The 26,130-nt window shown below is 36.5% G+C and overlaps 1 protein-coding gene across 7 annotated transcripts in view; it reads right to left on the bottom strand.

Moving 5' to 3' along the window:
• Window positions 1–26,130, bottom strand: part of FER (FER tyrosine kinase) — a 412,363-nt gene that overhangs the window by 252,038 nt on the left and 134,195 nt on the right. Inside the window, exon 11 of one of the 7 annotated variants that reach the window (XM_035015025.1) lies at window positions 23,756–23,906. The exons of the other annotated variants lie outside the window; for them this stretch is intronic. Within the exon in view, the coding sequence (XP_034870916.1) occupies window positions 23,835–23,906 (72 nt within the window). The 3' untranslated portion in view covers window positions 23,756–23,834. Of the gene's footprint in view, window positions 1–23,755; window positions 23,907–26,130 lie in introns of those variants that run through there. 7 annotated transcript variants of the gene reach the window in all.

Here is a 26,130-nt window from a genome sequence, read left to right as displayed (position 1 = left end):
CATTTCCCCCCAAACCTTTTGATAATATCAAAAAAGATACCATCTTCTTAAGAAACCAACACTAGATAAGCCTAATGGGCAGGTCCGGGTGTGGGGTAGAGAAGACTTCAAAAAGTGCTTCCTTTATATTAAGTGATGAAGCATAATAATCTGTGTGTTTGAGGGGATACAATTAGTAAAAAAAAAAGTACCCTTTCATTTAAAGTACTCTTTAAAATAGGCTGATCTAAAAAATGTATTATCACAAACACTAAGTAGGCCTTAAGTTTCTTAAAGGAATAATCAAATACAAATAAAGTTTATTAAAAAATTTTGACCAGTGTCAGCTCCATTGGTGCCAGATTTCCACAAATCGAACATGAAACTCACTTGCTAAAGCTGGTCTATGTAGCATTATATACCAGCTTTAAATTATGGTCTCATAACACTTCAGACTGTGCTGAATTCACCGACAGGTTGACTTTTGTATCAGTGAATTAAATAGCTACTTTTAGAAATTAAAATTTAAAAAGCTTCATTTTAATTACCATGGATACAACGACTAATCCTGCCTGTAGGGCAGCTAAGGCTGGTGATGACAGCGCTCATTTTACCCCCCTCAAGTAATGACAAGGTAAAGATCTTTCTCCAGATAACAAACACAGGGATTAGTGTGGGCAACAGGATGGCCCCTCACAGTGGAGGGACTTGGAGGCCAGAGAAGGGGAGAAAGGAGGGATGATGTTATGAAATAATAGTCTGATGAGATGCCCAGAAAAACGTTGTTAAGTGTAGCTGTAAATCTATCTTGAAAGAAAAGTTCTAGATGCACTATCACTTTCACATCTCATTCAAGAATAGCTTTTCATTTTCATTACTTTAAAATTAACTAAAGGGGGCGCCTGGGTGGCTCAGATGGTTAGGCGTCTGCCTTTGGCTCAGGTCATGATCTCAGGGTCCTGGGATCGAGTCCCGCATCAGGCTCCCTGCTCCTTGGGAGCCTGCTTCTCCCTCTGCCCCTCTCTCTCTCTGTCTCTCATGAATGAATAAATAAAAAATCTTTAAAAAAAATTAAATTAAATTAAATTAAATTAACTAAAGGGTAGGGGCGCCTGGGTGGCTCAGTTGGTTAAGCGTCCGACTCTTGGTTTCAGCTTTGGTCATGATCTCAAGATGGTGGGACCCAGCCCCATGTTGGGCTCCGTGCTCAGCAGGGAGTCTACTTGATGATTCTCTCCCTCTTCCCCCTGCCCCTACTCTCTCTCTCTCTGAAAAAATAATCTTTAAAATAAAAAATAAAATTGACTGAAGGGTCTCACAATTTCTGTCTCTGTCCCTCTATCTCTCTTTCCATAAATATATATATGGAGATGTTTCATAATATATATGAAACTGCTTCATAGTAATTAAAAGTTATATTATCAATTTATAAAAAAGAACTCTAAGAAATAATACCTAAACTACTTACAGTTCAAGTAAAACCATACCTATCAGGCTTTTTAATTACTCTTCACTAAAACTCCCAAATTGCAGTAAAAGAGACTAACAGGTCACCTCTACCCTCTGCTCACTGAAGCACAGGCAAAGATATAAAAGGCAGGAATCAAAGCTTTGTTGACTGGACTAAGTAAGTGACAAAAATCAGCAGCTCTTCCAAATGACAGCATAATTAGATAGCGGAGTAAGTTACTTTAACCAGAAAGCACATAATGGTTCTTAGAGCAAGGCTCTTAAAGGAGGCACTAAGGTAGAAAAAATAAGGTTCTTGATGTCAGAAGGCATAACGAGAATGATTCTGAGCAAATTACTTCACTAGCTTGGCTCTCAGTTTCTCTATCAGTACACAGAAGGACACCAGACTAGACAAAACCTTCATCTCAAAATTTCTGTAACCATCGTCCAGCTCCCCAGTCATTTCATTGCACTGATCACTGGCAAAACTCCCACAGAAGAGTTCCATGTAGCAGGCTGGTCACCAGAGTTACTTCCGTTTGAGTGTTCAGTCACATTCTGCCTGAGGTGTCCTCAGAACTTGACCTCCAACAGAAAGGCGAACTACAGTGAAAGGTGTTACTGGGACACTTTTTACGCTAATAATAAGTCATTAAAACAATAATCAAATATTATTTCTCACAGACTTTGGTAAGTAATCCCAATCTAATAACATTCTTAGAAGGAACAATGAAAGTTATGATTTGGCCCTGTGGGAACAGTCAGATACATATTCAGATCAGGAGGCAATAAGGATCAAGGAAAAGATAACAATATTCATGCTCAAGGTCCAGGCTGAGTGCCAAATATCTTTTAGACTACTTATGCAAAGCAGCCATGAAATTTGGAGGGATTTTGTGAGAAATAACTAGAGGGAAATTATAACCTCAGAGAAGATTGTCTCCTGAAAAAATTCTAGTCTATTGATAAATGACTCCATAATGTAAATGAAATACTGCAAATATTGATATATCCTTCATAAGAGGAATGCATTTATAAATAAATAACTTAGTCTTTTGCAGATGTTGATTTGCTGGGGAGAATGAAGAATACACAGCTTTTATTCCCATCAGGATATAGAATTTAAGTACTGAAACAGTTTGTAAGTGATTTATTTTAGCAATTGGGTTCTGATTAAAGACAAATCATTTTAGAAGTATTCACTGCCTAGTAACCTAGTTTGTCATGCTGTTTTTCTTTGATGCTTGCATATTAAGAATATTTATTAAAAGAAAGACAGCCTGCTTGCTAAGTCAGCCATTTTCATATTCTGAAATAATGAAATTGGAAACCAAACGTGCACAAAAGGAACATTTGAATGATTATTCAGATTTTGTCTTAAAATAACAATACTAAGAAAATTTACAGTACAACAGAATAGAGCTCACTGAAACCCAGGTTGTAAAATGTCATATTGTTCTTCTTGCTTTCTTGACTGTACATCTCTTAACTAAGATGATGTCTCTAGGGAAACAAGACCCAAGCAGGAGGCCATAATCAGCTCCTTTCCTATTCAAAATCTAAGTACAATTCATGTTCCATGGTGCTTTTCTCAAATGCATGAGCAAAATTACTATAGATATTCTTTTTGTAAGTTATCTAATAGTGCAAAATGCACACCAATCAGTTTCCTTACGAGCACCTCATTGACTCTACAATTTAAGTGCTGATAGGCTCTGCTCAGTAAACAACTGTGTATCTCAGTTTTTTAAAAAAAAAATTATATTATTCTGAGTTAAATTATCAAGACTCATCTAAACTGTGCCTTTATTTTTTTAAAAGATTTATTTATTTCAGAGAGAGAGAGAGAGGGAGGGAGAGAGAGTGGGGGGAGGGCAGAGGGAGAGAGAATCTCAAGCAGGCTTCCTGCTGAGCGTGGAGCCTGACATGGGGCTTGACCTCAGGACACATGACCCATGATTTAAGCCGAAATCATGAGTCAGATGCTCAACCAACTAAGCCACCCACGTGCCCCTGAGAGATTCTGCCTTTAAAACAACTATACATATACATAAAAAAACAATAATAAGACATGAAATTTATCTTCTTTGCTTAAACTAGTAACTTATAAGACAAAGAATGCATTATAATGAGAGAAGTATTATTTCATTAGAGGTCCCTATGTCTAATAATGGAGGCACTTTGCCAACTCCAGCCACACCCTCACAAACTCCAAGCTCACCACTCTATTTAACAACTTATTTTGATCAGGTCAAAATAACCCTTTTGTCACTTCCTGAATAAGCTGCTCATGTCTTTCCAACAGCAGCTTCCTTACCTCTCCTCTCTCTCCTACCTCTGCCTCCCCTTTTCCTTTCTTTTCTCCTCCTTCTCTCCCCGTACTGTAATAAACTTATAAATATTAGCCATTATTATTTTAGTCTTACTAATACTGACAAAACATCTTTTGGCTATTGTGAATAGTACTGCTATAACCACAGACACATATGTACTTGAGTACCTGTTTTCAAATCTTTTGGGGATACACGTAAGAGTGGAATTGCTGGGTCATATGGTAATTCTGGGTTTAGCTTTTTGAGGAACAGTCAAACTATTTTCCACAGTAGCTGAGCCATTTTACATTCCCACCAGCCATGTATGAGGCTTCCAATTTCTGCACATCCTTGTTGAAACTTGTTACTTTCCATTTTTCTGATTATAGCTATCCTAGTGGGTGTGAAGTATTCCTTGCCTTCATTTTTAAAGGATTTTTTTCCCCCCACTGGATATAGAATTCAAAGTTGTTTTTCTTTTTCTTTTTTTTCTCTTTCAGCACTTTGTCTTGTGGTCTCTAGTGTTTCTGGTGTGAAGTCAGCTATAATTCATATCATTATTCCCCTATACATAATAAATATTTTTCCATGATTACTTTTATAATAAACAAGGATATAAGCAAATGTAATTTTATTTTAATTATCCTGCTTGAAGTTTGTTAAATTTCATGGACTTGTGGGTTGAAAGTGTTAGAAAACACTCAACCATTGTCCTTCAGATACGTTTTCTACTCCCATCTCTCTCTCCTCCCCTCCTTAGATTCTAATTACATGTATGTTTGTCCATTTGAGATCACCCTATGATCTCAAATACTTGGTTTTTCTTTTCCCTTTTTGTTTCCATTTGGGTACTTTCTATCAACCTATAATCACATCTCACTGATCTACTACTAACAATTCCATTTAATGAATTCCTTAGTTTTGATATTATATTTTTCATTCCAGAATTTCCATTTTTTATGCATCCATATCACTGCTGAAATACCCCATCTTTCATACCCATTGTAATCTTTTCCACTAGACCCCTAAGCATTTTTGTAATAGCTGTATTAAAGACATTGATAATTCTAATAACTAGGTCACCTGTGTCTATTTTCTTAGCTGTAAGTCACATTTCTTATTTCTCCATTTCTCTTTTGAGTGTGTCATATATTTTTGATTGTGTGCCAAATGGTTTGTGTAAAAGAACAGTAGACTCTGAAACTCCTTTTTCTGTCAGGATGCTAGGTGGGACTATAGGTAATAAGCTGGGTCTGATCTTTGCTGCAGCTTTAGTTTGAATCAATTCACCACCAGCTTCAAACACTGAAAGCTGAATCAGGAATTTTCCTTCAGCTAAGAATGGAATCTGAGCCCTGGCAAGATTCCAGTATCCTGCCTAAGCTTCAAAGTCAATCCACCAGCTTCAGGAGATCTCTCCAAGCTTTGCAGCCTCTTTGGGGGAGAGGAGGAGGTGTGCTAGGGAGTTCTCTCTGCTTTCCATTCACACCCACTATATGCTTCTAAGAAGATAACTTCCATCCCTTATGTATGGTCTCTTGTGACTTTCCATATCCAAACTGGATACAGAAATTCATCTGCATTTTTATTGACAAGTAACCTACCAGTCATTATTTTATTGATCTTTAGTCACAAACCAAGAAAATACAAAGACACAATTTAAGGATCTTCAGTATGACAAAAGAAAAAACCATTAATTTATCAAAAGTTACAGACCTGTATTTGACTACCATATTCTAAGGCAGTCAGTTACCACAAAAGGCCTTCAGAGTTCAAGCCTATATCCCTCAGAAGATCATTTAAAGGGTTAAACTCCAAATATCTAAAAAGGCTTCATTCTTATTATTTTGGTTTGATTTGGTTTTCTTTTGTTGATTGCTTTTGAGGGATAGGGAAGATGAGTTTTACTAGTTTTGTATTTGGGGCAGAGGACCTTAGAAGGATACTATAAAGTCTACTATGTACATACTTCAGTTTTGTATGAACTATGTTTCAAGTTTCCAACTTCATCTAAAAACTTCTCTGAATGGTTTGACTTTTTAGTATTCTCATAGTGCACATGCATCAATAATCCTGCTATCTGTTCAGAGTTCCTTTTGTTACTAAAACTAGTAACTGGGAATGTTTGGAGTTTCAAGGCCTCAGGCAAGATTTTACTTATTAGAATGGAATCAGAAACTGTGGGACCTAAAAGAATACCTTGAAACTTAATTTTAAAAATAAAAAAAGATTTTAAAGACAGGAATGTGGTGCTTATAATATTGCACTACTATTATCAGCAAATAAAATCCGACTAGGAGACCTGTGTTAGGAAGAAGTCAGTCAGGTTCTAAGCATTGGTCTCACCCTCACCCTTCCGAGAGAAGCTGCCATACTATGGGACTACTGGTGCTGGCTGCCTGAGAATAAAGTCAATTCAACAGAGGGCAGAGCTGAGAAATGATGACAGACAATTCTTGATGACATGGTTTAAATCTCTGGACAGATCTAGTTACGTGAGTAAATAAACTCATTTATGTACTTTATCTCTACTGATACATGGAACTAATATAGCAGAGTTTCCTAGACTATCCACTAGTAATTGAAGATTTCCAATAAGCAATTATAAAAGTCACAATTTTCACTAACAAAATAATACATTTACATGAGTTTGTTCTGGACATATATTTACTTTTAACAGGAAAACAAATCTTCTAATATTGAAATACATTAATATAAACAGAAAACTTCTTTGTAAGAGAACACATATTGTGTTGTGTCATATTATGTTGTGATAATTACTTTTACTTATTCCTATTAATTTAACAGTTTTGGGGTGCCTGGGTGGCTCAATTGGTTAGGCAGCCAACTCTTGATTTCTGCTTAGGTCAAGATCTCAGAGTCCTGGGACTGAGCCCCATGTCTGGCTCCCCACTCAGCAGGAGTCTGCTCCCTCTCCTCTTGCTCTTCCCCCTGTGCATGCTCTCTCTCTCTCAAATAAATAAATAAATCTTTAAAAACAAAACAAAACAGTTTCAGCACATGACATACAAAATAATTGCTCAATATGTTTGGAAAAACCCTAGTTTGGATGATAAACAGATGTTATACCACAAAAGGTTCAGCAGTCCCATAGATTTTAGAACTGCCCTATTAATTAAATTTAAGAGGTTTCTTTTTTTTTTAAAGACTTTATTTATTTATTTGACAGAGAGAGCAAGCACAAGCAGGGGGAGCAGCAGGGCAGAGGGAGAGGGAGAAGCAGGCTCTCCGCAGAGCAGGGATCCTGAGGCAGGGCTCAATCCCAGGACCCAGGATCATGACCTGAGCTGAAGGCAGACACTTAACAACAGAGCCACCCAGGCGCCCCAAGCAGGTTTCTTAAATGTGGTATGTTTCAGAGCCTTAATAACACACATTAGTACATGTACTTTTTGGTGGGGGAGAAAATATTATTCTGCAAGATTCACTTAAGAAATGTCACAAAACTTCCATTCTGTGTGGGCTTAGAAGGGGAAACATTCTCTTCTACTTTACATCAGTCATGGTTTCTTCTTGGATATTATCATCACATGTAACAGCTCCAAATTAATTAAAGCTCCTCTCTTTGTGGTCACAATCTCTTATCCCATCAGTTTGCTTTCAACCAGTACCACTATAATTATTTTCAACTTCACTGGACTCTAAAGCTTTGAGTCTCCTCATTTCGCCTAATTGATCACCTTCTCTTCTCTTCTCTCTTTATCTAACAGATGCCATAATATATCATTCCAATGATGTTCTTGCCAATATTCTTAACTCCCTTGCTATCCTACTTCTTAGTTGCACCCATGTAGCAAACCCCAACCCTGGATACTTGGATAGATCCAACTATCTGCTCTCTCTGAGCATACACTCAAGCAATTCATCACTGCTGGAGAGAATCACATGATTCTTAACTTCAAATGGGCCCCAAATATCTGACAATACTTCTACATTTCTCTGGCCAACTCACTTTGTACTGTCCCAATTACTGTCAACCATTTCAAACATTTCCCACTTTTCTTGTGCCTAAAACTGCCTCATTCTACCCCCTCCTGTACAGAGAAACTACAAGGAAGGAACCCTTTCATCTTGCCCTTTCAAACCTAAAAACCTATTACTTCTCTTTCCTTCTAATTTGTTTCTCCATTTGGAAATATGTAGCTGTCTCCCATCTAATGGTGACCTCTCTACTAGTACTTTGTATCGCATCCCTTCCTGCTCGCCCAAGAACCTTAAACCGTATTATAAGTACTTAATAGATCTCTCTTTGAAAACTTGTTTTTCCTATACCATCAACTTTTATACATGTTTAAGTTGCTCTTATAGGAAAAAACAGGAGAAGTAGTAAGAGAGAAAGGATGGAGAAGGATCGGGAGGGAGGAATGAAGAGAGGAAGGGATGGACCTCTCCCTTCACCACATAACTTCCTCCTGCTCCTGCTTATTCTCCAAAAACAAAATTCCTAAAAGAATTATCTATGCTTCCTGTCTCCACTTTCCTCTCCTCCTACTCATTACTCAATCTGCTCCCATTTGGCTTTCATCTCATCACTCAAGCAAAGCAGATGTTTTTAATTAACCAACAAACTCCATTTTACTAATCCGATAGAGACATTTCTTACTTATTGTACTTGACCTCTTGGGAGAATTCCCCTCTATTGACCATATACTCCTACATGAAACATTTATTGCCCTGACCCACTCTCCCCCAACAGGCATAACATGGTCATGTGCTTCTAAGATCCACTGGCTCAGGTCTCCTCTTTCCTCACTCTATCTTTCCTCCCCGGGTAACATTTTACATGTCCCAACTTCAGTTACCACCTAAGCCAAGCCCACTCAGAATTTAAATCTCCAAATCAGACTTTACCATTGAGTTATAAACATGTACATATCAAAACATCCATGTGACTTCTCTACTACAGAAAAAGTCAACATATTTCATACTGAACTGCTAACTCCCAAACAACCCTTTTTTGGGAGTTTTTCATTTCAGTGAATGGTACTAATCATCCTGTTATACAAACCAAATATCTGGAAGCCCAAACTCACACTCACAATGTATATTCCAAGAGGTCAGAGAGCTTTATCAGTTTTTTATTCAAATTATCCAAACATTAAATAAATGCTACATATTTTTTAAGATTTATTTAATTTAGAAAGAGAAAGAGAGAGCACGAGTGGGGCGGGGATGGGAGCGGCCAGAAGGAGAGGAGAGAAAGAATCTCAAGCAGACTCCCCACCGAGTGTGGAGCCTGACTTGGGGCTCAATCCCATGACCATGAGATCACGACATGAGCCGATATCAAGAGTCAAACATTTAACCAACAGAACCGCCCAGGCACCCCAAATAAGTGCTACATATTAATGACATATTGAAGCAATAGACAGTAGCTATCAGACATCATGTAATAAATAAATAAAAGGGTACATATATTTGAACTACTCTTTTGTACTAAAGAATCTCAAAGGACTCTTATGAAACAAACAAAACTGACCGACTCAAATTTAACCAGTCATTCCAATTACACATAACATTCTAACTCATATTGACTTTAGGAAATCTGCAGTTACCTTTATTTAAATCTGGGAAACCCTCAAAAACAACAGAAGAGTATCTTGGGAGTTAAAATATTTTTTCCTCTAGCATTTTTCTAAAAGATTGATACTTGAAATAGGAGAGCTAGCCTGACAAAGGACTGAAGATAGTGAAGAACAATTATGGTTTCTTTAAAAGTTATACTTTGTAAGATATGTAGGTCATGTGAGCATAGAGAAATTTAATCAAGACATGCATAAGAATATATACTCCCTCTGGCCATTTATCAATGATTTTGATTAAATAGTTCAAAATTTTGGTACAAAGAGCACTTAGCTTATTAAAAACATGTTCAGGAATGGCATAATATGTATCCAGAAATAAAAATGTATTATTTAATCAAAATTTGCCAATTAAAGTTAAATACTATTTCCAGGACTTAACCTTTTATCAATATGAATGCTGGAAATCTCAAGACCAGGTCTCTATTCCTTCTATAATAGGCTCCAATCTGCTTAAGTTAATAAAGCACCCACTGGATGTACTGGTATATTCAGAAGTTCATTAACTATTTCATCAATAGGCAATAAGTAGTGTAGAGTCGACAAAAATGAACAGCTTACTAAACTACTGGCCTAGAGCAGTCAGGCATAACTCCAAATATCAGACTTGAAATCAAGAATATCTTTGATCAGTGTCAGCATTAAACCACAATTTTTCATCCGAAAATTAAAAATGGGTATTCACCACATTTTCACAAAATTATTAAAGGTACAACAATGGCCATTATTATTTAAAATGGTATTTTTATAAGAATCATTACATTGAAGAAAAAGTTTAAAGACTGATAACTTGAACATTCACCAAATCCCTTTGCTCCTACTGAATTCCCCAGCAATTTCATAACTAGCCTTGACCATCCCTGTCCTTACAGAAAAGAATACTGCAATCTGTATCTATTGGAAATGCTCATAGAAAAAATAACAAATCTCATTTTCACCCATCGGCTTGAGGCAAAGGTTCTATATAGCTCTGACTACAGAGCTCACTAAACCTCCAAATAAGGCCTCTCTAGAAAGGTTTCCTGTGGCTAACTCATTTAGAGCAGCAAAAGCTTCTGAAGATTCTAATAAAATGTCTGAGAAGTTATGAATGGTACTTAAATTTTTATTCCTGACGAGTTTTCCACCCCACAACATTCTTTTGGTTCTGATTATTTATTTTCTGACTCAAGATGTAATTAAAGTAAAAAACTGATTTGTTGAATTAGAAGGGGCAGCACCGGAGTATGGAGAGGCTCTATTTTATTAAAGGCCAGAGGGAGTATATATTCTTGTACATGTCTTGATTAAATTTCCCTACGCTCACATGATCTACATATCTTATACAGTTTAACTTTTAAAGGAACCATAATTGTTCTTCACTATCTTCAGTCCTTTGTCAGGCTAGCTCTATTTCAAGATCTATACTGTAAATATTCTCTCCTTGCCAAACATTATGAGCAGCTGCAATGTGTTTTATCTGAGATTCAGAAAAGGTTAGGGAGAAGAAACTTTCCTGTAAAGGAGGAGAAAAGCTGCTACAAATATTTGTAACGTCTTGTCATAATCAGATGGATTCACAATTTCTAGGATGGGTAAGAAAAAGAGAAAGTTGCTCAGAGCCAATCTAGGCCTATTTAACACCAGCTGCTATGCCCAAAAGTCCACAGCAAGCTCAGCAGATATTTTTTTTAATATCCAAGGGAATTTGAATAAAATTCTACAGGGGTAGGGCATTTGATTCTAATATATATTTTCATGGCTTTAGACCCTGCAAAAATTTTTCCAAAGCCCCAAAATACCATTTAGCCTTAATCAACCAGAGCTTTTCAGAAGTCAAAATTCATTCCTCAGGGAGTATTTTAAACCTCCTTAACTCCTGATAAACTCACAATTAGCATTTAAATGCAAAGAATGTAAAGAACTTTATTGCTAACTGATGTGATGCTGAAAGAAGAGGCATTACTTTTTCTAACTTTCAGTGTAAGGAAAAAGTATCAATGATTTCCTTAGCCTTAGTCTGTCACTGAAATTATAAACTGTATTATTTTTGCATTATTTGTATTTTTTCTAACCAGAACACCTTTGCATAGCTATACTTTATTCCAAGTAAAATCCTGATCTTTTATTACTACTATTCAAACTGTAGTAAAATATCTACATAATTCACTGACAGAGATATGATATTTCCATTTAAAATAATACCAAGAGAAACAACAATTCAGTAAAGGATGAATCTTAATTAAACAATAATCCTAGACAAAGAATAAAGAAAAAAGGTCATCTCACCAAAAAAAAATTTTTAAAGAAAGGAATCTGTAATTTCCTTCTCATTAAGAAACTAAACAAAACAAAAACAAACATACACCAGATGCAAAATAAAAGCATTATCAAAAAGCACTCTAGCCTACTTCTTCTGCTTCATCTGATAAAATAAAGCAGTTAACTGAGGAAAATTATACGAGAACAGCACACAATTAGGGCATACTCTGTCAGTGGGTGAAAGACCAGCACCTCCAATGATCAATCTCAACACTGGCATAGTAGTCCAACTAAATTAGTCTTTATTTTTCACACAGAGCTCTAAAATCAAAATAATTCAGCAATTGAAATAATCTCCTGAATTAAGGACAGTCAAGACAAGCCCTTTCAGACTGAAAAATTATTACGGCAAATACAATCTTTTACTCACTCCACAGGCTGTGAACTTTTCTCATGAGCAAGAATTTTCCCCCAAAACTTTATCCTTTTTCTAAGCACCTGTTCCATCACCATCTTTATTCCCTACTAATGGCCTCACCTCTCCTCACAGAAAATAGAAATGATCAGGTGAGAATTCCTTGGACTTTCTGTTCCTTCCTCATCCTCCAACTGATAAATGTAACCCCCACCCCACCTGCCTGGGTGAGGGGCCTCCAACCTCCAGACAATGTTCTCTGGCCCACTCTGCTCTTTTCCTATTGGGGGAAAGAACTGGGGTCTACCAGGGAGTCCTCACTCTTCTGGAGGCTACCCCTGCTTTTTACTGGTTCTTTGCCTCCCATACTATTAAAAAAAAAAGTCAAACTAAACTTAAAATCTTATTTAACTCTCTCTACCCATTGATCATTATTCTAACTTTCCCTTCCCTCCAAAATTTAGCTACCTCAAAGTGCTACTAGAGAAAAAGTAAAAAACAATTATATAACCATGTCAGCTTATTCCTTATTATCCACTTGCTTCTCACCTCACTGGCTCCACCTGCCATACCCCATATAACCTCACATCACTAAACTTTTTAGGTACTTTATTTGGCTTTTTCCCTAGAACATTTTCCTGTTGGCTCCTTCCCTCTTTTCCCAACCTTCAGTGACATCACTGTCTCTTGGTTTTTCTCCTATCTAACTGCTCTACCTCATTCTCTTTAACAACATCCTCTTTCATTGCCTGCCTCTTAAATGCTGATGACTCAATATTCCTATCCTTGGCCCTCTCTCTTCTTTCTCCCTACGTGAACATATTTATCTCCATCACTTCAATTACCATCTACTTGATGATCATTCCCAAAAGCTACATCTCAGAGCCAGACCTCCAACTAGGTCTCATCATCCTTCCCCACATCTAGTCTACTTCTATTCCTATGATCCTTACTTTTTTTTTTAATTTAATTTTATTATGTTATGTTAATCACCATACATCACATCATTAGTTTTTGATGTAGTGTTCCATGGTTCATTGTTTGCGTATAACACCCAGTGCTCCATTCAATACGTGCCCTCTTTAATACCCATCACCAGGCTAACCCATTCCCACCTCCCTCCCCTCTAGAACCCCCAGTTTGTTTCTCAGAGTCCATAGTCGCTCATGGTTAGTCTCCCCCTCCGATTCCCTCCCTTCATTTTTCCCTTCCTACTAGCTGCTGCTGCTTCTTTTTTTTTTTCCTTAACATATAATGTATTATTTGTTTCAGAGGTACAGGTCTGTGATTCAACAGTCTTGCACAATTCACAGCGCTCACCATAGCACATACCCTCCCCACTGTCTATCACCCAGCCACCCCATCCCTCCCACCCCCCACCACTCCAGCAACCCCCAGTTTGCTTCCTGAGATTAAGAATTCCTCATATCAGTGAGATCATATGATACGTGTCTTTCTCTGATTGACTTATTTCGTTTAGCATAACACCCTCTAGTTCCACCCACGTCATTGCAAATGGCAAGATTTCGTGGGGGTTTTTTGATGGCTGCATAATATTCCATTGTACATATATACCACATCTTCTTTATCCATTCATCTATTGATGGACATCTTGGCTCTTTCCATAGTTTGGCCATTGTGGACATTGCTGCTATAAACATTGGGGTGCACGTACCCCTTTGGCCTATGATTCTTACTTTTGTAAGCAGTACAAATACAAAATTCCCAATGCAGAAATCTGAAGGTCAGTCTTAATATTTCTTCTCCCTCATATCCATATCCACTCAGTCACCAAAGATTTGTATTGTAAAGTAACTCTAAAACCATTCCCTATTTTGGTACCCCTTGGCATGACTAGCTCAGGCATCAGCAATCCCCTTGGATTGCTCTTTGCCACTGTGCCCTACATAGCCCCCACAGAGCTCTTTGTAGAAAGGTAAACAAGATCCTTTTACTCTGTTGCTTAACATCTTTGAATGGCTCCCCCATTGAGTTCACCCAAAAAATCCCAATTCACACACAAAGGTTTTTCCATAATATAGCCCCTACATACTTAATTCAATCCCCTCTCTCACCATTTTACCTTCCATGCCCATAATCTAGTCATATATATAAATACTGAAGATTTAGAATGCACAATATTTTCACTTTCCTGATCAATATATGATGCTTCTTCCCTTTGCTGAAATACTATTTCACTTTCTTTCTTTCTTTTTTTTTTTTTTGGTCATAGTGGTCGGAGGTGTGTGGCTGGACACCTCTTACCCACCTTTAAGACCCAAAGCAGACACCCAAAATCCTACCCTGAGATCAGGCACTCTAAATCTAGAGCACCCTTCTTATGTACTCTGATACACCTAGCATTCACTCTTACAGAACTCATCACACTCTTGTTATAATTATCTCTTAGCTTGTCTTTCACTAAACTGTGAGCTCCTTCAGGGTAGGACTTTATCTCATTTGGCTTTGTATACAAAACTAAGACAGTACAGATGGCATACTCAGTTTCTAAAGTGGCCACAACAATATTTCCATCACACATGTTCTTACAATAGACTCTGACACTCCTACCATTGAGAAGTGGGGGCTGTGTTCCCTACACTTGAATTTGGGCAGTCATGTGACTGTGGTAGAAGTGACATTACATGACTTCCAAAGCTAGGTCATAAAAACAGCTTCCTCCTGGTTCTCTTGGGACACATTCTTAAACCCAGACACCCCAGCCATAAGGAAGCTCAAGCAATTCATGGACAGATGCCACAAGGAGATGAACAGAGCTTTGCTGGGCTCCTAGCCACCGGCATCCAAACTGCCAGTCATGTGGGTGAACCATATTGGAAGTAGATCCTAAGGCCTCTAGTCCAAATGTTCCGGTTGACAACACATGGAGCTGGATATGCCTTCTGCATGGAATTCTTCCCAAATGGAGATTCATGAGCAAATTAAATGATTATTATTATTTTAGGTGTCTCTAAGTTTTGTAGTGATCTGTTACACAGCAATAGATAGCCAGAACAGTGCCTGTCTTATAGTACATAAACACACATGTACACACACATACAACACACATATACACAAAGTTTGGTGAATCAATGAATAAATTCCCCATAAGTTAGATTTGGTGGATACAGCAGAGAACAACTACCAAATACTCTAATTAGGGTATTTTAATTATCTCAGCCTTTTTCATTATAAAAAATAAATCTAGAAAATAAAACAAAAAAATATTCAGCTTAAGGTAAATACTCTGGAATTTGCAGCAAGCCTGAGTTATGGAACTTTGCCAAATACTGCAGAAGGCCTTCATGTGATGTGTTCTGATCACAACCACCTATATGCCTTCCTCCAAAGAAACCACTATCATGAATTCTATAGTAATCACTCAACTGCATTATTTTTAGTCTTCTTTTTAGGCTCTAGTGTATATCCCTACACACTATAGTTTAGTTTTGATCATTTCAAAAATTTTTATTTAATCTATCTCTAAGCATCTTTTAATCTGTAAATTCCCTCTCCAGCCCTGTATTTTCCTTATAATTTAGCTGTTTAAAAACGCAGCCACTTGACATCATTTGCCACATCCTGGATTTTGATGATTTCATACCATGGGGCAGTCCAACATGTCCTCTGTCCTCTTTCCTACAAACTGGCAGCTGGCATCAGAGACTAGGTCAGACTCAGATTCAGTACTTTTAGTGAGATCATGGTGGCATATATCAGGAGATTAAATAATGTCTGGTTGTTTCTCTTTTTGTTATATCTGCAGCTATTGATGCTTAATGTCTAGATCCACTAATCACTAATTCATTGTATATTGTAAAATAGTGATATTCTTTCAAATCCTACCATTTCTTTTCCTTTTATTAGTTGGAATATTTCCATAAAAAGATGCTTTCCCTCATCTATTATTTGACTAATCAGTAATAATTACCTGGTAATATAGTTCATATAGAAAAGGCAAAATAAATGTTTGACTGTTTTACATGAATATATTTTTTATTTTTTTTAAGATTTTATTTATTTGAGAGACAGAGAGAGAGCAAGCCTGCATGAGTGGGGGAGGGGCAGAGGGAGAAGCAGACTCCCTGCTGAGCAGAGAGCCCAGCTGTGGGGTTCGATTCCAGGACCCTGAGATCACGACCTGAGCCGAAGTCAGATGCTTAACCCACTGAGCCACCCAGGCGCCCCTACATGAATAAATTTTTTAAATTTAGAGTCTTTGAAACAGAAATTATAAACAAATTAAGACAAATCTTAAATATAATCATTGGAAAATGAATAATGAATATTTAAATGGGAAAATAATGATGAGGGTGATGATGAAGAAGATAAAAATAATCGGAGTTAATACTTACTGTGTAACAAACTTTTTTAAAGACCTTTACATATATTAACTCATGTTATCCTCACAACAATATATGCGGTAGGTACTACTATTTTCTCTTTTCTACAGATGAGGACACTGAAGCACAGTTATTAAGTGGTCAAAGCAAGATACAGGCATGGATAATGGACCCTACAAGTATTTAAAGATGGTCCACAAACCTACAGATATTCTCAAGTTTAATGATGTATTTCTATGGAATCTTACAGGATAATCTCCATTTAGCACCACGATATTTAGTTATGTGACAGTGAGAGATGATCCCATAAAAAACTTAGAAAGTGGGTAATCAAGTTCTGAATCTACTTTAAACCTAGCTCTAGTTATCCATAACTCTTCTAAATTCTTTTCCTTGGCCATCTTCAATTTCCCATCTCTCTTTGGATGAGAAGTTTTAACTCAAACAGATATTTTAACTTTCTTCCCCTTAGCTTGTCCAAATTCCTAATATAAAATTCAATATGCCTAAGTTCTTTTGCTGACTTATGAAAAGCCATATTTTCTTTTTCTGACTTAAGAAAATTCATATCCACTATTCTGACTTGAAGTCATCCCATCTCTGGCTTCAATTAAAACTAGTATTTTACGGTATCTTAATGCACTGATATAAACTAATAACTATGTTATTGTTTTGCAAAAGTAACATGAGAAGTTGTCTCTAACATCTTTCATTGAAATAACATTTTCTAAATGTCTGACACTGAGATAGAAAGTTCTGGAGCTACTACATAGAGTAATAATCTCCATATCAGAACAAAGTATTTTAACTGGGTCTTTACAATTTAATATAAACAGATACTTGTCCTACCATTTACTTACATTTACTTGTAAACATTATTCTTCAGAAGTTCTTTTATTTGAATTACAAAAACACCATAATACTGGAAAAGTTTACTTTTAAATAAAGATACATAAATTAAATGCTGACTGGCCCATTATACATACTTTTCATTATTTTAAAGCCTTTACACAAGAGTGGACAAATTAAAAGTATAATAAAAACTGTATCAGCCAATGAATTCTTAGCAAAGCAATTCAACCAACAAAGTACTCAAGCATACTGAAACATTGGACTGGTAAAGACTCTTGAAAAAATAAGTTTAAATAAAACTTATATTTTTAAGAAACCACATTCAAATCAGCTGGAAATAACTCTGATTCTACAGCTTATCCTTACATTCCCTTAACCTTAACAGAAAGCAATGTTATTTAGATAACATGCGGTCTAAAAAAATTAACAAGAACTCATCATTTTAAAAATTCATGTTAAGGAGATATGAAAAAATGAAGCAAAATACAAGCCATGCAGATATAATATGAATCATTTGGACTTCAATTCATTGGGTATTATGAAATGGCTATTCCTAATCAGAATGCTTAATTAAGATAGAAAAGAAAATGCTTTCTTAACCAGTTTTGTTTTTATGTAAATAATGTTTACATAAACCAGGACAAGAAAAAAAAATGTACAAGTACAAAGATTAACACTCATCTGGTTAGTCTACATGAGATCTATTACAATTTCATAATTAATTCTGCCTTCAACAGGCATGTCCCAGTTCATTAGAATCATTTGGTAGATTAATGCAAGAGTTTCATTTCACCAGAAATATAACATGTGGTTTTCTTAAAAAGACATCGAGGCAGATTTAAATGGGAAATCTGTGTTGAATGGCTATTTGTGATTAGCTAACTGGATTTATTAATTTAAATAGTTATTACATTCAGCAAATAATTAATAATAATTTTTTCACTTAAACAACAGTTTCACTTTGTTCACACTAAGGATAAACTGAGTATATCAATGAAGAATGTGAATCTCAAATGTAAATCATTAAATATGAGTCATCAAAAGAAACAAAGGATATTGTACTGTATGTAAAGTTACCTCGAACGCAGAAGACATTTAATATACTTTTGGACACTGTGTTATGAAGTTGATATAATAGTCTATGAAAATTTATAAACTATTAGTAATATGCCTACACATGCATTTTTCCTACACAATCTTCAATTAAAAAATTTCCTAAATATTTTTATCATTCCTTGAGTTACTGACAAATGTTTATTTTGTCATGCAGTATTAAAAAGAAATTTATATAATGTTATATGTCAATTATATCTCCAAAACTCTTTTAAAAAGACAGGAGTGTGTAGCCACACACAAAAAAAGAAATTTGAAATAATCTAAAACTTTATTTAAAACATGCCTTTTAAAAAAGATACTGTGTTACATAAAAAGAAGTTCCCTTTAATGTCTTTTTTATAAGAGCAACACAAAGACAAAAATAACAAATAAATAACCAGCAATATTACATTTGTTGGCACATTTTTTTTTTCTGTAAAGAGCTAGATAGGAAATATTTAGGCCATATGGTCTCTGTCACCACTACTCAACTCTGCCCATATAGCATTGTAGCAAGAAAGCAGCCAGAGACAATACATCAACAAATGAGCATGGCTGTGTTCCAATAAAACTGTATTTATGGATGTTGAAATCTCAATTGCACATAATTTTTGTATGTCACAAAATATAGTCTTTTTGGTTTTTTTTTCAATTACTTAAAAATGTAAAAACAATTCTTAGTTTGTAGGCCATAAAAAATAGGCAGTTGGCCAGATTTGGCCCAGGGGTAAAAGTTTTTCAACTGCTGTTATATTATATCACTTAAATTATAGAAACTATACAACAGAAGCTTTATAAGCAATCATCAGGAGGATAGATAATGGAGTCAGACTGAGAGAGTTCAAATCCTAGCCCTACCACTTCCAATCTCTATCACTTAGGACAAGGTGCCTAGCTCTCTATACACTGATTTCCTTCTCTATAAATTGGGAATAATAATAGTACTGTCTATTAGGAATGGTAATAGTTCTACCCAGTAAGTCAGCTAAAAGGATTTAATATAGCATGGAAAGGACTTAACAAAGCTCCTGGCACCAATAACTAGTAAATCCTCTCAAAATACACTGCTGCCGCCATCATAATCAAAATACAGGAAAAGTTCTATTTCACAGAAGTAAGTATTATAATATACAAAGACATTCTACCTCTAGAATCAGAAAAATCTGTTTTAAAAAACAGTCATAACATTTTAGAGCTGGAAGATTCTAGAAAAATAATCTTGTTTTATCAGAAGCTCAGAGAGGTTTGTGATCCAACTCTGAGTTAGGTCAAAGCCAGGACTAGAATCAAGTGTTTCCATCTACATTATGAGCCCAGAAAATCCTCTATTTATTGTACCTTTGTAGCAATTAAGCAGACATTTATTGACCAAAATTTAAACAACATTTCTTTTTGAGGGATTTGGGAAAGAGTACTTGAGAGGTATGAGATGAGGGGCTGGCAAAAGCTATTCCAGGAAGGCAAGATAGCATAGTGGTTAAGAGCAAAAATACGGTATCAGAGCTGAATTTAAATTTCAGCCACTTGACCATATGACCTTGGGCAAATTCACTTAATATTTCTGGGGCTCACAGAGTAGCTAATAAAAACATATTTGAATGAACAGCCAAAAGAACTAGCTTCTCTCAAAGTTAAAGGTCTCACCCACAACCAAAGCTTTAACTTCTGAAAACTTTCTTGACGATTAAAGAGAAGACACACACTAACTGTAATAGATTGGGGCCCCCCAAAAGATATGCAAATGTGATCTTACTTGGAAAAAGCGATTTTGCAGACACAACTAAATTAAGAATCTCAAAGCGAGATCATCCTGGATTACCCAGGTGGGTCCTAAATCCACGACAAATATCCTTATAAAGAAGACTTAGAAGAGGAAAAAACACACAAGAGAAAGTGAGGTGAGGTAGGAAACAGAGACCGGAGTGATGTGTCTACACACCAACACCCAGGATGGCCAGTGGCCACAAGAAGCTGGGAAGGAGGCATGGAATGGTTCTCACTCAGAGTCTCCAGAAGAAACCAATTCTGCAGACACCCTGACTTTGGACTTCCGGCCTCCAGAACTGTGAGAGAATAAATTGACACGAGTCCGTGGCAATTTGTTAGGCAACTAATACATAGCTGACAAAGAAACAACAGATACTTACCTTGTAAGGTAATCACCAGCTACTCCAAACAAACCAAAAATAAAAATGACCCTTAATCAGGGAAACTGGTCAAAAATTGCGTTATTCTTATAAACTCTCCTACAGTAAGATTAAAATGTGCATATATGCACTTTTTTCTCTTTCATTTCCCACTGCAGATTTTAGAAACATCTCCGATTGGAACAACACCATGCCCCAAAATCTGTCAGGGGTATCACTGCAGTCCCAAAGACAGTTCTTCTCAGCAGGAGCCCTAATAATTCCAGAAACTATACAGCAATATTCGCAGCTCAGCGTTACTGAGGTCCCAAGATTTTCTCTCTCTGGGTTTTCATTCACCTACAGTGCAGTAGCGAAATGCTAACTTTTTCATTTGCTTTGCTAGCATCTACTTTTACACTAATTAGCACATGTGGTTTGAAGTTCCTTTTGATATTTTGGGGCCCAATTTTGTTTCTGATAATAAGGTGCCAGCAAATAAAGAAGAAATTTCAAAGTCAACTAACTCCCAGGACAAAAAATAAGTTGATCAAAAAAAGTTTATGCAGATAGGCATATATTAAAAAGATCAACAGTGAAAATAAGTATAAAAATTACTGGACTATAGTCTTTATTCTATCACATTTTTCCCCAAAAGCAGTTATATAACAAAACTATTTCATATAGAATCAGTGGCACAAGGAACCTTCTGAGCTAAGAGATTTTCTATTTCAACCTTTTCACTTTCTAAGAAATGAGAAAATGGAGGTCAGAGGAGGTGAAATGACTTGCCCCATGACACACATATGATGACAAAGCTACCTCTTCCCTTACTGTCCTTTCCACTATAATGCATTGCCTACATTTCCTCCAGAAAGTCATCCAAATGCAGGGTATTGGTCAGTCATTCAAAAATTTAAGGCGTGGGGGGGGGGTAATTACACTAAAGCGGAATTTTTACACTGCAACAGTTATTACAGTCAAATTTATGACATTAAGTATAAAACTGTGGTTCATTTACACCTAAAAAATGATGCACTATTTTCAATACCACATCTCAAGAAATATAATAAAAACAGAAATGGAGCAGTACTACTTAATTAATAATAATTATAAGACTGAGGAATGCTGGTAATATGAAGACACATGCATGCACACACACAGAGCCATTACGGTGGAATGGTGAAAGGTCAGACATGATTGAAAATGACAAAATTTTAATGGCAGATAAAATGATCTATTTTTTATTAAAAATAAAACACTAAGATAGGGGAGAGGGTTTTGAATATAGACACAGGAAAGTCTGGATCCATATTTCAGAAATGCCTCATTCAGTGGCTTATAAATTTATTAAATCTCAAAGTACTTCAGTGAAAAGCCAAATTATTTTTGTGTAAAATATTGTCCAACACATGAAGAAAAGTAAGAGTAATTCCACTATTGCTAAGTTTTAAGGGCTATGTCAAAGAAGACAGACATAATATACCACTCTAATTCTCTGCTGAAACAAGAATATTGACCTTCTTAGGAAATGGCTTTAACACTGAGGGTAGCTAACATTTACTGAGCACTAACTGTGCTCTGTACGTACATGCATTGTTCTGTGGATTTAATTGTCTATACAGCAGGTCCTGTTATCCTCATTTTATATTAGAAAGCCAAAGTTTGGAGTGGGCAAATCTATAATGTAATCTAAATCAAATCATTTCTTCCCTTCCCTACACTGACTGGGCAGCAACAAGATAATTTATAGAACAAAAGAATTAATAACCGGAATTTTTAAAAATCAGCTTCACTGCTCTAAGAATTATACATTTTCAAGTCTACAAATTCTCGTGAGGCTTTAAAGGTATAAAAAAATCAAGTGGCTAATTATAGTATCTTAAAACTTGAGTAAAAATTCAGAATTTTTAAAAGAATGATTTACCTTGGAACTAAATTAGCATTAATGAGAAGTCTCATTTGGCTATATCTTTAAAAAAGGGTTACCCTCACAAAATAAATTATGCATTTCTGTCTTCTTATAGAGTTCAAAATGAATGTAATTTGCCTTTATCTTGCTGAGTTAAGGCTATAAGACTCAGTTTTGGAATTTCTTCCATCCATATTTTGTACTTTTTTTTCCAGATTCCACCCTTGGTGTTAAAATATGGGTTATTACAGAGTGCCTGGGTGGCTCAGTCGGTTAAGCATCTCCCTTCAGCTCAGGTCATGATCCCAGGGTCCCTACATAGTGCCCCACGTTGGGCTCCCTGCTCAATGAAGAGCCTGTTTCTCTCTCTACCCCTCCCTCCTGCTCTGCTCTCTCTTGCTATCTCTTTCTCTCTCAAATAAAGTCTTAACTAAAATATGGGTTATTACTTCTGCTACCGACGATGCCTGACTCCACTCCACCTACGCCACGTCTGCACTTGCTATCTACCATTTGCTGTTTCTAATCTATGGTACTTTCAGAAATCATGAAAGTAAGTTTATTAGAACTGTTTCTAAATATGAGCAAAAAGTTCTAAGATTCTTACTGAGTAAAGCATATGATCTCTATGATGTGAACTTAGTTACGTTCATCTGTGAAATCTCATTAAGATTACTCTGAGTGTATGTGACATGACCAGGTAACCCCTTAAAAGAGACTGGTCTCTTCCTGAAGGCAGAGATTCAAAGAATGAGAGAGATTCAGTGTGAGGATGTTGACTGGAGGAAGCTACGTAGCCAGGTATTTTGGTGGCCTCTGAAAGCTACAAGTGGTCCCCAGCTGACAGCCAGCAACAAAATGAAGACCTCAATCCTACAACTGCAAAGAATGAATTCTACCACAACCACATGAGCTTGAAGAAAACCCCAAGCTCCAGATGAAAACACAGCCCAGCCAACACCTTGACTTTAGTCTCACAAGACCCTGAGCAAAAAACTCAGATGCCATGACTGGATTTCTGACCCACAGAACTGCGAACCGATAAATGGGTCTTCTTTTAAGCCATAAAGTTTGTGGTAATTGGTTAAACAGCATAGAAAAACTAACAGAAGGTCTCCCAGCATTTGCCTCTTACTGACTGCTCCTTTCCTGAAATTCTTTATGAGGCATCTGTTCTCTTGGATCGCCTCTTTCCCTTCTCCTGTTACTCCCCAGTCTCCACTGTAAGCCTTACTTGCCCTACCCACCTGGTGTTCCCCAAGCTTCTGGCCTTAGCCTTTTCCTCACACTACAATATCTTCCTACATGATCCCTTTTATTTATTTATTTATTTATTTATTTATTTATTTATTTATTTATGTTTGTTTGTTTGTTTGTTGAACAACTACACTGTTCCAGACAGTACTCCAGGCTCTAGGGAGCTATCAGTGAGAAAGAAAAAAAAAAAAAAAAAAACAGAAAAAAATACCTGTTCCTGTGGAGTGTTCAGAGATGACTCCTTTCTCTATGACAACCAAGAAAGACTTGTCTCCTGTGTTCCAGACACAAATGGCCAGATGTTTTGCAGATTTCTCCACTGAAATCCCCAAAAGTCTCTTACAGTCACTTATTATTTTTGTTGAACTTTATATTTTACCCTATGCTTTCAAATGCATCTACACACACACATATCCCTGCTTCCCTCCCTCCCTCTCTTCAAGACATGGCTTGGATTCTCTCCAAGACCAACTTCTCTACCTATCCCACAATGCCCTTCCACTTCCTTTCAATTTCACTCCATTAATTTACTCCCATTATCCCCTTTCATCTGAACTTTCAACATTCTCCTCTCTGATTTTTCCTCTCTACTCATTCCTGTAAGCAAAGTCATCTTTGATTCTACAAATGAAATTCTGTAAGTGGAAGTCATCTGTAATTCTATATCTACTGATTCTGTGAGCAGTGAAATCTCCCATCCTTTTAAAACTAAGAAATAACACTTTTTTGACCCTGTGCATCCTTCAAACTATCTTGTCATTACTCTCTTTTCCTGCTTATCCAAAATTCTCCTGAGTAGTGTACACTGTTTTCTGTTAATAATTGCAATTATGGGGTGCCTGGGTAGCTCAGTCAGTTAAGTGTCCACCTTTGGCTCTGGTCACGATCCAGCCCCACAAGTCAGGCTCCCTGTTCAGCAGGGAGCCTCTTCTCCCTCTCCCTCTGCCTCTCCCTGCCTGCTCATGCTCTCTCTCTCTTTCTCTCTCTCTCAGGCTCAAATGAAAAAATAAAATCTTTAAAAAAAATTTTTTAAATAATTAAAATTATTTGGTGCATTTCTTTTGTATAAAGCAAACTACAAGGCAACATTCCTGCTTTATCATTTAATCCTTTAAAAACAATAAAAAATCGGGTGCCTATGTGGCTCAGTTGGTTAAGTGGCTGTCTTTGGCTCAGGTCATGATCCCAGGGTCCTGGGATCAAGCCCCACATTGGGCTCCCTGCTCTGTAGGGGGTCTGCTTCTCCCTCTCCTTCTGTGCTCTCTCTCCCTCAAGTAAATAAATAAATCTTTAAAAAAAAAAATAAAAAATAATTATTATCCCCATGTTACAAATGGGAAAGCTCAAACTCAGAAAGGTGAAGTGACTTGTCTAAAGTCCCACATTCTGGACTTAAATACAAATATACCTTATTCTTAAATATTCTGAAACCGTTTCTTCAAGTGAAACCTCACTTCTTCACCCCACTCACAACCATATCCACTGCAATCTGATTACCACCCTTACCACTCCACAGAAACTATTCCCAATTGAAGTCACTAACAACCTCCTAAAAATTGCCAAAATCAAAGAAAGCTTTTCAGTCCTTATATTTCATATTTCTTCTTTCTTTTCTTTTTTTTTTTTTTTTAAGATTTTATTTATTTATTTTGACAGAGAGAGACACAGCGAGAGGGAGAACACAAGCAGGGGGAGTGGGAGAGGGAGAAGCAGGCTTCCTGCAGAGCAAAGAGCCCGACGCGGGGCTCAATCCCAGGACCCTGGGATCATGACCTGAGCCGAAGGCAGACGCTTAACGACTGAGCCACCCAGGCACCCCTCATATTTCTTCTCTTTCTTTGTCCTCTCTCTAATTATACTGATCTCTCCTAAGTCTTAATCTCCAGCTTCAGAAGGACATACCAAACTGCCTGCCAGTCATGTCTAGAGGAAAGTTCAGGACACATCAAACTTAGCGCCCGGAACTGAAATCATTAGCTCCCATCTGCTCCTCCCACTTCAGTTACTTACTGAGCAGAACCAGTAGGATCTCAGTCACCCAAGTGTCTGGTAGCCATCCACCACTCACATCTATGCCTTTCCCTCTCATTCACTCTGTAGAGTCATGTTATTCACTCTTTCCTGCTGTCTTAACCCCCTCAAAATCATACTCGCTTTTTTACCTTAGATTTAAAAATCTGTAATAATTTATAAAATAAAAACATTAACATCTAACCAAAACCTAGGCTAAGTTTATATGAACTATCAACTAATAGCAGAGTTTAAAGGTTTTATGCTTATAAGTATTATATATATATTTCAAAATGAATGATAGCATACATTTGTGATTAAGTAGAGAATTATAATTTTAAAATAATAGTTTGCCTACCATTTTTCATGACCATTCTTTTAAAAAAAACAGTTTATTACTAGATTTAGAGTATTCTTAACTTCGAGCTGAGGCCATATTCTGGAACAATTTTTAAATCAATCAAATTTTACTCTATTATTGTTCCTCTCATTACAGCCCCTCATTAGCAAGTTAAAGAATTTTCATTTCATGA

This window comes from Mirounga leonina, unplaced genomic scaffold (genome assembly GCF_011800145.1).
Source record: "Mirounga leonina isolate KUSES-001 unplaced genomic scaffold, KU_Mleo_1.0 Mir_168, whole genome shotgun sequence".
NCBI lineage: Eukaryota > Metazoa > Chordata > Mammalia > Carnivora > Phocidae > Mirounga > Mirounga leonina.
This window is presented reverse-complemented; position numbering and strand designations above follow the sequence as displayed.